Source organism: Coregonus lavaretus (assembly GCF_964263955.1).
Source record: "Coregonus lavaretus genome assembly, contig: HAP1_SCAFFOLD_1154, whole genome shotgun sequence".
Lineage (NCBI taxonomy): Eukaryota > Metazoa > Chordata > Actinopteri > Salmoniformes > Salmonidae > Coregonus > Coregonus lavaretus.
The window spans coordinates 20,001-34,245 of NW_028165142.1; the positions used below are offsets into that span (position 1 = coordinate 20,001).

Sequence of the window (14,245 nt, forward strand, 5' to 3'; positions counted from 1 at the left end):
TCTCCTCCTCCTCTCCTCTCCTCTCCTCTCCTCTCCTCTCCTCTCCTCTCCTCTCCTCTCCTCTCCTCTCCTCTCCTCTCCCCTCCCCTCCCCTCCCCTCCCCTCCCCTCGCCTCGCCTCGCCTCGCCTCGCCTCGCCTCGCCTCTCCTCTCCTCTCCTCTCCTCTCCTCTCCTCTCCTCTCCTCTCCTCTCCTCTCCTCTCCCCTCCCCTCCCCTCCCCTCCCCTCCCCTCGCCTCGCCTCGCCTCGCCTCGCCTCGCCTCTCCTCTCCTCTCCTCTCCTCTCCTCTCCTCTCCTCTCCTCTCCTCTCCTCTCCTCTCCCCTCCCCTCCCCTCCCCTCCCCTCCCCTCCCCTCGCCTCGCCTCGCCTCGCCTCGCCTCGCCTCGCCTCTCCTCTCCTCTCCTCTCCTCTCCTCTCCTCTCTATGGTAAATGCATCTATAGGTTATGTCATGTTTATGTGTATGGTACTAAGTGTTCTGTGTGTGTGTGTGTAGGTATTGGTGTGATCAGCATTGAGAGGGCGTACCCTCTGTCACTAGGGTCCAACATCGGCACGACGACCACGGCTATACTGGCAGCCATGGCAGCGCCTGGAGACACACTGGCCAACGCTCTACAGGTCAAACACACGCAGATACACACCCACCCTACCACCCACTCTACCACCCACTCTACCACCCACCCTACCACCCACCCTACCACCCACTGTACCACCCACCCTACCACCCACTCTACCACCCACCCTACCACCCACTCTACCACCCACTGTACCACCCACCCTACCACCCACTCTACCACCCACCCTACCACCCACCCTACCACCCACCCTACCACCCACTCTACCACCCACCCTACCACCCACTCTACCACCCACTGTACCACCCACCCTACCACCCACTCTACCACCCACCCTACCACCCACCCTACCACCCACTCTACCACCCACCCTACCACCCACTCTACCACCCACTCTACCACCCACTCTACCACCCACCCTACCACCCACCCTACCACCCACTCTACCACCCACCCTACCACCCACCCTACCACCCACCCTACCACCCACTCTACCACCCACCCTACCACCCACCCTACCACCCACTCTACCACCCACTGTACCACCCACCCTACCACCCACTCTACCACCCACCCTACCACCCACCCTACCACCCACCCTACCACCCACTCTACCACCCACTCTACCGCCCACCCTACCACCCACCCTACCGCCCACCCTACCACCCAGCCTACCACCCACCCGACCACCCACCCGACCACCCACTCTACCACCCACCCTACCACCCACCCTACCACCCACTCTACCACCCACTCTACCACCCACCCTACCACCCACTCTACCACCCACTCTACCACCCACCCTACCACCCACCCTACCACCCACCCTACCACCCACCGTACCACCCACTCTACCACCCACCCTACCACCCACTCTACCACCCACCCGACCACCCACTCTACCACCCACTCTACCACCCAGCCTACCACCCACCCTACCACCCACTCTACCACCCACTCTACCACCCACTCTACCACCCACCCTATACAAAGCTACCTACTAAATATTTAACCCCCCCCCACACACACACACACACACACCCCAACACCCTACCACACATTCATCCCCTCCCTCTCTTCTCCAGATCGCTCTGATCCACTTCTTGTTCAACATGTCTGGTATCATCTTGTGGTATCCAATCCCCTTCACCCGTATCCCCATCCGATTGGCTAAGGCCCTGGGTAACATCACGGCAGAGTATCGCTGGTTCGCTGGCGTCTACATCATTTCCTGCTTCTTCCTCCTGCCCCTCTTAGTCTTCGGCCTATCGTTGGCCGGCTGGAAGGTCAGTAATTGGTTGATTGGTTTATTGGTGGGTGGGTGGTTGGATTGATGGAGAGATGGATTGATGGAGGGATGGTTGATTGATTGACTGAGTGATTGATGGTCAATGAGTGAGTGGTTGATTGATTGGTCATTTGATTGGAAGGAAGCCAATCTCTCCTTGTCAACTCACTGTAAACTCTTCTTCATGTCTTGCCAGGTGCTGGTTGGTGTGGGTGTTCCCATAGTGGCCTTGCTGATCATCATCATCATAGTGAACGTGCTCCAGGCGCGGCGCCCCCGCTGTCTCCCCCTGGTACTGCGCTCCTGGGACTTCCTGCCTCTCTGGGCCCACTCCTTAGAACCCTGGGACCGTGTGGTCGCCGTGGTAGCCGCCAAGTGTTGCTGCTGCTGCAGGTGCTGCCAGACCGCACAGGGGGAGGAAGAGGAGGAGGAGGAAGAGGAGGAGGAGAAAGGAGGAGGAGGGTATGTCCTGGAGAACGGTGATGACTGGGAGAAGAAGAGGGAGGAAAAAGATGATGTCTTGAAAGCAACGCAGCTTTGATGCGCCGCAACGCTTCGTAACCCTTCATATAGGCATTATAACCCTTCATGTAGGCGTTATAACCCTTCTATAATGTGATTATGGTATTACGACTCTTCTATAACATGGTTAAAAGGTGCTGTGAAGGGTTGCAGAATTCCAGTAACTATCCCAAAATTCCCTGTTGTTTTTCCTGAAATCCTGGTTAGAGGATTCCCAGATTTCCTGATCATTTCCTCCTGATTCCAGGAATCTTCCAAACAGGATTTTCTGGAAGAAAAAAAAAACAGGACATTTGGGGGAAATTACCTGAATTTTACAACCCTAGTGCTATGTCATGCTTATGAGTTGTTAAACAGGTGTTATGGCATTATTCATAGATATCAGTCCGGTGCTGCTACCTACCAGCTCTTGAAGTTGGTCGCATATCAACAACGTTATAATAACAATGGATCTTCTTTCTACCAGCTGAGGTATTCAAAGCCCTTTACATAGTAAGGCTGAAACTCACCTCATCCACCACCAATGTGTGGGTGATGCTCGGCAACCATTTTGTGCCGGAACGCTCACCACGTCAAATCAGCTCTCCACCAATGCTAGCCGATGTGTGGTGAGCGTTCTGGCACAAAATGGTTGCCAGTTAGGAAGGAGTGGGGGATGATTAGGTGGCCATGGTGGAAACTGGGGCCCAGGTTGTGAACCTGTAGCAGGTCTCTTTGTCTTCAATACAAGCTACTCGTCATATCACTACTTTTATCAGTAGATTTTCTATCTCGACTTTTATGAAAATACACTTTGTATTATTCATTTATTAATATTGTTTATTCAGACTATTTTGATGATCGTAACACTTGGTTTTAAAGGTGTTACTATTAAGTAAGTTATTCTGTAAATTAAATACGGTAATTATGTATTCAAGGAATATTGTGGTCGACTGTGATGAATGTGTACAAATCTTTTAGTAATTTATTGTTGAACAGTGTGATTATCTAAGGGTGTTGATGGTGTGGGATGATATGACATTTTAAAAAATAAATTGAGATTAAATTGAACAGAAAATATATTCATACATGTTTTACAAGATAATTCATTGTATGTGATCAATGGAGAATTCATATGAATTGACAACGCGCTCCCTTTCTCTCTCTCTCTCTCTCTCTCTCTCTCTCTCTCTCTCTCTCTCTCTCTCTCTCTTCTATTCAATGGGCTTTATTGTCATGGGAAACATATGTTTACGTTGCCAAAGCAACCGGAATAGACAATAAACAAAAGGGAAATAGACAAGGGAAACATGAGTCAACATTACACTCACAAACGTTTTAACAGAGTATAGACATTTGAAATGCTATATTATTGGCTACGTACAGTGTTTTATCAATGTGCAAGTAGTTGAAGTATGAAAGGGAAAATAAACATAATTATAGGTTGTATTTACAATGTTGTTTGTGCTCCACTGGTTACCCTTTTCTCATGGCAACGGGCCAATAAATCTTGCTGCTGTGACTGCTCACTGCGATATTTCACCGTCCTCTCTGGCCTCCTTTTTCAACCCAGGACTTTTATTTAGAACTTTGGGGAATTTGACCAGGAAGTCAGTGGCCTTTTCTCAATTTGATTTGCTCAACTCCTGCGTCCTCTCTCCTCCGTCCTCTCTGGCCTCCTTTTGAAAAGGTCAAAGGTAATATAGGAGAGGAAACCAAAATGTGGCAGATTTCAAAACTGTTCCGTGAAGGACTCAGGTAGGATCCTCGATGAAAGGTGGCTATCGAGGAGGGGAGGACACTCTTCTGTTCACCTACTAATGAATGAACATCTCCTCGACCACTTATCTGTTTCCGGGTCACGGAGAAGAGAGGGTGGAGGACTGACTTTTTCCCCAAATGAGAAAAGGCCATAGAACTTATCATAGAAGTGCTGCCAGTTTCACAATGATGGGTCATGAGAGGATAGGTAGATCTGTGTCGAGTCAAAATGATTTATTAAAAACAAGTTTCCACAGTTGAATCAACATGATACAGAACATTACTGAAATATGAGAGAAGATAGAAGTTATAACTTAAGCCTAAACATGACAGGGCTTATTATAGCAATGTAACGTTAGAGATGGGACACGATATATTTATATTGTGTAACGTTTCACTGTAGGTTATATTAAATAAAACTGTATTATTTCACAAGGGGACTTAGGCTTACAGACCAGGTACACCAATGTTGCAAAATAGGAGTCAAGCTCCTGGTCTGGTTATGCGGTAGCCCCTGCCCAAATAAGGACATTTCCTCCTGGTCTCATTGGTTAAGACGTTGGTTTCTCCCATGAGGAGATCGGGGGATCTAGGAGATAAAGGCCCTATCTCACCCTACCCATTATGTACCGACGCTCTTCAATCAGTTTCAACATCTACTTTCATCTCATGCTATCTTATCCTATCACCAGGGAGGAAGATGCATAGTTCACCAGGTACAGAGACAGATGGAGAAACGACGTGTATGTGTCCTAACGAATCACTCTTCCTCGTGAAGTGCGCACTCGTTCACTACCCTCCCCACAAATGTAAAAGCGCCCGGATCGATGTAGGCTTGGGCTAGAGAGAGTTTCCATACAGGCCTACAGTATCAGTCATTTCCTTTGAAATCCATTAAGGGAAGTGCTCAAGTGCACACTTCAAAGGGACTCCAGGCTAACTTGACCAATCCAGTTCTAGAGGGTGAAACAGAACACATCAGTAGGACTCCAGGCTAACATGACTAATCCAGTTCTAGAGGGTGAAACAGAACACATCAGTAGGACTCCAGGCTAACTTGACTAATCCAGTTCTAGAGGGTGAAACAGAACACATCAGTAGGACTCCAGGCTAACTTGACTAATCCAGTTCTAGAGGGTGAAACAGAACACATCAGTAAGACTCCAGGCTAACTTGACTAATCCAGTTCTAGAGGGTGAAACAGAACACATCAGTAGGACTCCAGGCTAACTTGACTAATCGAGTTCTAGAGGGTGAAACAGAACACATCAGTAGGACTCCAGGCTAACTTGACTAATCCAGTTCTAGAGGGTGAAACAGAACACATCAGTAGGACTCCAGGCTAACTTGACTAATCCAGTTCTATAGGGTGAAACAGAACACATCAGTAGGACTCCAGGCTAACTTGACTAATCCAGTTCTAGAGGGTGAAACAGAACACATCAGTAGGACTCCAGGCTAACTTGACTAATCCAGTTCTAGAGGGTGAAACAGAACACATCAGTAGGACTCCAGGCTAACTTGACTAATCCAGTTCTAGAGGGTGAAACAGAACACATCAGTAGGACTCCAGGCTAACTTGACTAATCCAGTTCTAGAGGGTGAAACAGAACACATCAGTAGGACTCCAGGCTAACTTGACTAATCCAGTTCTCTCTCTCTGTTATCTGTCCGTCTATCAGAGACACATGGTGTTTAGGAGCTTTATGGCCGACTACATGTGCCCCTCTTCTGGCTCCCACTATCAGTCCATTTATGACAGGGGGAGGGAGGGAGAGAGAGAGAGAGAGAGAGAGAGAGAGAGAGAGAGAGAGAGAGAGAGAGAGAGAGAGAGAGAGAGAGAGAGAGAGAGAGAGAGAGAGAGAGAGAGAGAGAGAGAGAGAGAGAGAGAGAGAGAGAGAGAGAGAGAGAGAGAGAGAGAGAGAGAGAGAGAGAGAGAGAGAGAGAGAGAGAGAGAGAGAGAGAGATTTGTTTTTATCTGGTCACACACAGAAACATATCACACACAGAGAAAGGCAGGCAGGCAGGCAGGCAGGCAGGCAGGCAGGCAGGCAGGCAGGCAGGCAGGCAGACAGACAGACAGACAGACAGACAGACAGACAGACAGCGGAATTCACGTGGGCAGCATGGTACTGAGGTGTGTTGATCACGTGCTTTCACCTGGGACCTGCAGGTAGAACTAATAAATACAGTGGGGCAACAATGGGGAAACTATATTGCGTAACACACAGTGCCACGAGCCCCAAGAACATGTCCTTGACTTGATTATTTTACAGCACTCCTTAGGTAATCATGTGAATAATTATCTGACCAATCTGAACGCTTCGTTTTACTGTTATAAACTTTATTTTTTACTGTTATAAAGCTTATTCGTACTGTTCTAAAGCTTTTAGCAGTTATTTTGTTTTGTTTATGTGTTTAATTAATTATTATACATGTTTTATACTGTTACATAGTTAGGTGACCAATGCAAAATAATCCATTTGTTTTATTTTTCAGTGTGATACAGTTGTATTAATAATCAGAGCAATGCAAATTCCAAAAACGAAGAATCGAGGACTATTTAGTGCAAATTTTGACGGTAAGGAAATATAATTAATTTTCAGTGCGGCCCTCCGGACCTCATTGAAGACCGATGGCGCCTCTCAAGGGGAAAATGAGTTCGACACCCCTGATCTAATGGTTAATGTTGGGGATTGGGAATGAATGCTAGTCCTCTTTTTCTAGCTAAAGGGTGAAATACATCTACCTGTGGTCTGTTCAGGTGGGCGCAACGTTAAAATCAAAACTTTACACGTAACATAACGTTCAGGTATAGAAATGTGTTGTGTAGCTAGATCAGGTGGGAGTGTTTTTCATGTAGCACTAACTTGCTGTGAGGGACTGAACTGAATGTGACGTGGCTGGCTCACTCACGCCACCTGCTGGACTTCTGCTGTTACTACACACTGTTTCCTGGATACAGCATAAAATCCTCTCACACATTTCACTGCTGTTCTGCTGTTCTTGTTCCAGACAATATCATCCACGTAACCCTCTTCTGTTAGTTGCACTAACTGTAAGACGCTCTGGATCAGAGCTTCTGCTAAATGACTAACATCTAGTTGAGTAATTATTATCTCCATGGTTATCTATCTAGAACTGGATTGGTCAAATTGACTAATCCAGTTCTAGAGGGTGAAACAGAACACATCAGTAGGACTCCAGGCTAACTTGACTAATCCAGTTCTAGAGGGTGAAACAGAACACATCAGTAGGACTCCAGGCTAATTTGACTAATCCAGTTCTAGAGGGTGAAACAGAACACATCAGTAGGACTCCAGGCTAACTTGACTAATCCAGTTCTAGAGGGTGAAACAGAACACATCAGTAGGACTCCAGGCTAACTTGACTAAACCAGTTCTAGAGGGTGAAACAGAACACATCAGTAGGACTCCAGGCTAACTTGACTAATCCAGTTCTAGAGGGTGAAACAGAACACATCAGTAGGACTCCAGGCTAACTTGACTAATCCAGTTCTAGAGGGTGAAACAGAACACATCAGTAGGACTCCAGGCTAACTTGACTAATCCAGTTCTAGAGGGTGAAACAGAACACATCAGTAGGACTCCAGGCTAACTTGACTAATCCAGTTCTAGAGGGTGAAACAGAACACATCAGTAGGACTCCAGAACCCTAAGGAATAAAGCCAGTCAGATGACTGAAGATAATAATATTAATAATAATAATAATAATAATAATAATATGCCAGGGGGAGGGTCGGGTTATTACCACCAGATGGATGTTCTGGAGTGTATGGGGAGGGTCGGGTTATTACTACCAGATGGGTGTTCTGGAGTGTATGGGGAGGGTCGGGTTATTACTACCAGATGGGTGTTCTGGAGTGTATGGGGAGGGTCGGGTTATTACTACCAGATGGGTGTTCTGGAGTGTATGGGGAGGGTCGGGTTATTACTACCAGATGGGTGTTCTGGAGTGTATGGGGAGGGTCGGGTTATTACCACCAGATGGGTGTTCTGGAGTGTATGGGGAGGGTCGGGTTATTACTACCAGATGGATGTTCAACAGAGGAGGCTATAGGAGGAATGGAATTAATGGAACGGAGTCAAACATGTGGTTTCCATGTTTGATGTGTTTGATACCTTTCCATTTATTCCATTCCAGCCATTACAATGAGCCCGTCCTCCTATAGGGCGGCAGGTAGCCTAGTGGTTAAGAGCGTAGTGCCAGTAACCGAAAGGTCGCTGGTTCTAATCCCCAAGCCGACTAGGTGAAACATCTGTCGATGTGCCCTTGAGCAAGGCACTTAATCCTAAATGCTCCTGTAAGTCGCTCTGGATAAGAGCATATGACTAAAATGTAGCTCTTCCCACCAGCCTCCTCTGGTGTCTCCCGAGTGGCGCAGTGGTCTAAGGCACTGCATCGCAGTGCTAGCTGTGCCACTAGAGATCCTAGTTTGAATCCAGGCTCTGTCGTAGCCGGCCGTGACCGGGAGACCCATGGGGCGGCGCACAATTGGTCCAGGGTAGGGGAGGGAATGGCAGGCAGGGATGTTGGTAGAGCATGGTGTTTGCAACGCCAGGGTTGTGGGTTCGATTCCCGTGGGGGGGCCAGTATGAGGAAAAAAAAAAGAAAAAAAACATAGATAAACAAATATTTATAAAAGAAAACTACCAAAAATAAAAATATGATAAATAAAAATATTTAATATGTATGCACTCACTAAACTGTAAGTCGCTCTGGATAAGAGCGTCTGCTAAATGACTAAAATGTAAATGAACAAGCAGAGGCCTTTCCCGTTACTGCAGTGTCTCAGGCTGAAATTGACAAGAGACTGTCTGAACTAAACTGCTCTAAAGCTACAAGCCTCTACAAGTCATTCAATACATTTTCTCCCTCTTAATTCTGATCATTCTGTTACAATGAGCAGTAATCTATTATTTATTGTGGGCTTAAATGGCATCCTGTTCTATAAATGACTTCATTATGTAGCAAATATAACACCTCAACCTAGATTCTGTCTGAGGGCGCAAGACGATCCATTAACAAGTAGGCCTATACATTATCAGGACATGACAGGCATAATCACCAGTGCTTTTAATAACAGATCGCAAATATTTGGTGTTTTCAGAAGACAAAATGTATCTTTAAGGCCTTAGTTTGCTTTGAAATAGATCCTAATTTCTAAAACCATTCATCTGATGAGGAAGAAAAGGGAGAAGCTGATAAATGTCCTTCTCAACACAAAACTCCACAGCACTCAGAGTAAACACTCGGAACATGACGTTGACTCCCACATTTTATTTTGAACAACAAGATCAGGGGAGAGCGCGAACGCAGTCCCCCACTACCAGAAATTATGCAATCGAGATTTCCACATTTGGGAAATTCGCAGAGGTCGAGTCTACAGTAGCGCAACGACTGTAGACAGTTACGCGTTCTGTTTGGTCAAGAGTCTACAGTCACTGTAGACTCTAGACCAATCAGAACGCGTAACTGTCTACAGTCGCTTGCGTCACTTGAAAAAAAATCTCATTAGCAGCCTCGCAAAAATCGCATTAGCCCCGTATTTGGACCCGACTTTCGCTCATTACTTTATTCGTATATCATTCATTGTCTTGGGATTTGGTGGAAGTTATCTGAGACCCTTGGAGACCTTAACCAACGTTTTTTTTTTGTGCGAATTGGTCTAGTTTTTCTCTTGATGAAAACGCATCTTTTCACTGGCTTGTGGAAAACGATGTGGGCTACTTGAAGTAGTAAGTATATTATATTTAATACCATTGGAGGCAATGCATTTATTATACAATTTTAATGGCATGCTTATAATAAATGGCAGTATACTTGACAAGGACAGATCAGAGGAGACCACTCAACATAGGGAGGGAGAGAGAGTGAACCAGGGAGTGAACATGATTCCAGGTACACAGGTGTATTCTCTATACTTGTAACAAATTAAATATGTGACCCTGTCATTAAGCAATAATGACAGGAGAGGGGGTGCGATTGTACTGAATATATCACAGCTGTGATTTGGATATAGCTTTAATACAACCATTCTACAATTGCCATTTATTAGTTAACAGTAATAAGCCACAACAGATTATGATTTGTTTCTTTTTTTAATCATTTATTTTCCTCCGCCAACACAAAAAGATCTGCAACTGGACTTCGGACTTGACTTTTGCCAAGCAACACAAACAAAACATTTATTAGAACACCTGTAAAGCGGAGTGATACATGTAGTTAAAAGTCCCCGTGCAGTAACGCTCAATATAGGAACTCATGGAATGCCCATTGTCCAATCAAACTAATTAGTTGAAAAAGTGGAACTAACTGTTGTATAATACCTTCAATTTTGATTTTCAGGTCCCCACTGTGCAGCACGGCCCTATCAGGTTTACCTGATCAGTGGCATTGCACGGTGGAACTCTGACAGGAGCGGGGATGCCGTGTTTGGTGGCAAAGGACGGCACCACAGGACCTATTCGGCGCCGCTGATTGATCGCCTCAACGCTCGCTGTCAGCAGCTGTTCGGAGAGACTGTGGAGGAGAATTTCCGGGCCCCTGCTGATGTCTCTTCCAACGAGCTGCTCGGGTTGGAGTACCTGTTCAGCCAGAGCACGGGGGAATCTGGGCCCTTCTCTCTTCAGGACATTGTCAACGATGGACCTGGTCCAGAAGAGGAGGTGCTCCGACCTGGGCAGCCTGATCCAGATGACGCAGACGAGGCGTACCAGAGCGATGTGGAGGCACACGACCGTGCGCTGGATGCCGTCCTGCCCCACATCACACTCACCAGCGACGAAACCGCCACTGTTCACCCTCCGGCCTTTGTGAGTAGCCGTGTGTCTGCTAGAATGAAATACAATGCACCAGTTACTGAAAAAGACAACATATTTGAACTTACCACATTCATATGGCTTTTTCTTTTACAGGAGGATGCCTGCAGTCCAAACCCTCTTCCTGGCTTTCCTAAGTTGGAAATGTTCTGCTCTGTGCTGGTGGAGATTGGCCTGGCAGAAGAAAAGCTGTCACTCACCACCGAGCAGAGAAACCAGGTCCTTAAAGCCTGGAATGCCGTGGAGGAGCATGACAAGCAGCCACAAAAGTTCAACCAGTTGTACAGAACACACTGGGGCAACACCCTCTACTGCCGCACAAAAAGGGACGATCTTGTTGACGCTGATCTGATACAGAGGGTAAAGATGGCCAAGCGCTACGCACCAGCGCAGCAGGACATCAGTGCTCAGCACAACAGGCTGATGTACACGCTGGTGAAACTGTTGTGGTTGCGCTCACCTCAAGGCTCTCGCAACAGTCCTGAGAAGAGAACCCTCTTGAAGGCGTACGAGCGAGTCCAGCACCGGATTTTAGTGGAGGATCCAGTCCTGTGCAAAGCAGGCATTCCTCTACCCAAGATTAACAGCAAGACTGTGCAGGACTTTATCTGTCGCCAAGAGAGGCTCCTCAACTTGCACGCCACAAAACAGCCCTCCACCATCACTAAGACCACCTCCATCTCATCTGCAGACCTTCCACCAGCACCACATCAGCCTGCAGTCCTCCCTCCACCAGACTACCCCCTGATGGAATATGTGCCCACACCCAGCACAGCAGGGACCAAGGTGTTAAAGGGAAGGACAGATATGATGGCACCACTCTCCCGGCCTCAGCCACCGATGCCACATTTGCTACTGCCACCACCAGTGAGAAAACCCAACGCCCCCTCTACCATCACCAGACCTGTGCCCTCCCTCTCTGCATCTACAGCAACCCCAGGAATTGCTGGCCCCTCCACATGGCCCATAATGCCTGCTAGTGAGGCAAATCCAGGGATTGATGGTCCACCTAAATCAGTCCCTCCAACTCTGCCCAAAATGCCTACTACAATTGGCACAGCACACAGTAGTACTTCATTCTGGGCAAGAGCTACGCAATTCAAGCGGAAGCATAAGGAACACTCCTCAGAAGTAGGAGCCAAAGTGTCAAGGGTGCAAAATCTCCCTGTCTGTACACTCTGTGGCCAAACAACCCAGGGACATAAAAAATACAAAAAAAAGAGTTTCTGCCCTACAAATATGATGTCCCCATCAAAAGGTCTGGACAACAAAGTGTACAGCAGCTACGAACACTTCACCTCTGTTGTTGACAAGTTGTAGTAATATAAATATGTTGTAATAAATCTGTAAATATGGGACGGTTGCATTGTACATATGGTAAATAGGCTTTGATTTTATGACATTTTATATTGTCTAACTTATATTGTCTACACTGTAGTGCTGTGTTTTTTATAAGTGTTCCCCAATATACATGCACTTTATTCATTAAAGTGGTCAGTGCTACAGTAACAGTTGTGGAATATCAATTAATGAATTGAACAATGGGGTTATATTTGTATGTATCAAAACATAAAGACACAGATAAAGTAACTGAGGTAAGGAAATGTGCCAATAGCACAATGAAATCAGATCATTTTGCACATATTTTAGTAGAAAAGGTAAAGCCACAAAACAACATTAAATTCCTTGGGAAAAAACTAAATAGGAGGCATGGAAGCAGTTATTGCCATCTATCAGTTCAATCTGTCCTGAAGTTCAATTAATTCTGTTTAACTCACACACTGACAAACACCATATAATTACTTATCCCACGCTCCAAACTTCCAGCCAATCACGATCAGGGGCAATTGCACTACCCTACGGCGCATCCCCATTCGTAGGGGTCAGCACAGCCGGAGTACAATGGCTGAGCTTCACCCTGGGTGAACCACCTTCTTGATCACGGTATCTCCCTTGCCAGGTAAGTATAAGTTGCACACGTTGCTAGAGGGGGACTCATTCCAGGGCAAAGGTTTTTGGCTGACGGTTACCACTTCGACTACTGATAATACCACATCATATCGACCAGGGTTTAATGATGTTTACGAATATAGTTACGGACAAAGCGGTGGAAAAGCGATCCATTTTGTTTAACTATATTATATCACTGTCCGACTATTTACCCATCATGCAACACGGCAAAAATTATATTGAACTTTTTTTTTTCTATCTGAACGTCCGTCTGATTACACAAAAGTAGGCGATGTACCAAAATGCTGAAACCACGTTTGTGCACATACAGCCAACCGAATGACACCAAATAGTTATGTGTTTTGTATCGTTCCAGACATTGTAGGCATCGTTTCCTCACGCTTGTTTTCTGCGCTCAGTAAAATATGATGCCACCATCGACCACAGGGTGGCATACGACCCCCAGATATGGAGGGGAAACAGTAGCCAGCTACTTCATCGACACCAAGACCAGGGTTGGGTAGGTTACTTTCTAAATGTAATCCGTTACAGTTACTAGTTACCTGTCCAAAACTGTAATCAGTAACGTAACTTTTAGATTACCCAAACTCAGTAACGTAATCTGATTACATTCAGTTACTTTTTAGATTACTTTCCTCTTAAAATGCATCAGAAGAAGACAATAATGTATGTTACTAATTGAACAAAAATATATTGCAGGATAACCCAACATTAAAGTTTACATAGCTGGCCATATATGGCTGTTACATTTTACTTTATGGGTTGGTTATGTAGGCCTCTTCTAACCCATCGCTTTCTACTACAAAAAATAATACGATTAAATTATATCTTTACATTAAAAACCTTAGTCTATCAGAAGTCCAGTCATTCCAATACATGTTATACCCCTTGATCATCAAGAATAGGATTTGGAAATATGGAAGTATAGATTAGCCAGAATTTTTTACCTGAGCATAACCCCAAAACTAAGGATTTATTAGCCAGCCCTACATTTTACATTTACATTTACGTCATTTAGCAGATGCTCTTATCCAGAGCGACTTACAAATAGGTGCATTCACCTTATAGCCAGTGGGATAACCACTTTACAATTTTTTTTTGTGGGGGGGGGGGGGGGGGGGGTTGGGGTAAGGGGGGGGTAGAAGGATTACTTTATCCTATCCCAGGTATTCCTTAAAGAGGTGGGGTTTCAAATGTCTCCGGAAGGTGGTGAGTGACTCCGCTGTCCTGGCGTCGTGAGGGAGCTTGTTCCACCATTGGGGTGCCAGAGCAGCGAACAGTTTTGGCTAGCAGCTCTGTAGGCAAG

At 46.1% G+C, this 14,245-nt stretch overlaps 2 protein-coding genes across 3 annotated transcripts in view; both read left to right on the forward strand.

The window, feature by feature from the left end:
* Positions 1-2,405, forward strand: part of LOC311116225 (sodium-dependent phosphate transport protein 2B-like) — a gene marked incomplete at both ends in the record, with an annotated part of 15,910 nt that extends 13,505 nt beyond the window's left edge. The window contains 3 exons of the mRNA XM_084191340.1: positions 495-619; positions 1,662-1,862; positions 2,061-2,405. Of these exons, the coding sequence (XP_084047466.1) occupies positions 495-619; positions 1,662-1,862; positions 2,061-2,405 (671 nt within the window). The remainder of the gene's footprint in view (positions 1-494; positions 620-1,661; positions 1,863-2,060) is intronic.
* A 7,209-nt stretch (positions 2,406-9,614) lies between these two features.
* LOC311116228 (uncharacterized protein) lies at positions 9,615-12,818 on the forward strand. Of its 2 annotated transcripts, none has more exons than XM_084191342.1 (2): positions 9,615-9,885; positions 10,496-12,818. In XM_084191342.1, the coding sequence occupies exon 2, from the start codon at positions 10,987-10,989 to the stop codon at positions 12,286-12,288; it is 1,302 nt and encodes a 433-aa protein (XP_084047468.1). In that variant the 5' UTR covers positions 9,615-9,885; positions 10,496-10,986; the 3' UTR covers positions 12,289-12,818. The 2 variants fall into 2 exon arrangements, with proteins under 2 accessions (XP_084047468.1, XP_084047469.1); XM_084191343.1 differs by lacking the exon at positions 9,615-9,885 and having other exon boundaries at positions 9,900-10,962; positions 11,065-12,818.
* Positions 12,819-14,245: the final 1,427 nt, after the last annotated feature.

Coding starts and splice junctions, on each gene's coding strand:
- LOC311116228 (XM_084191342.1), top strand. CDS start 10,987: ATGAAATACAATGCACCAGTTACTGAAAAAGACAACATATTTGAACTT.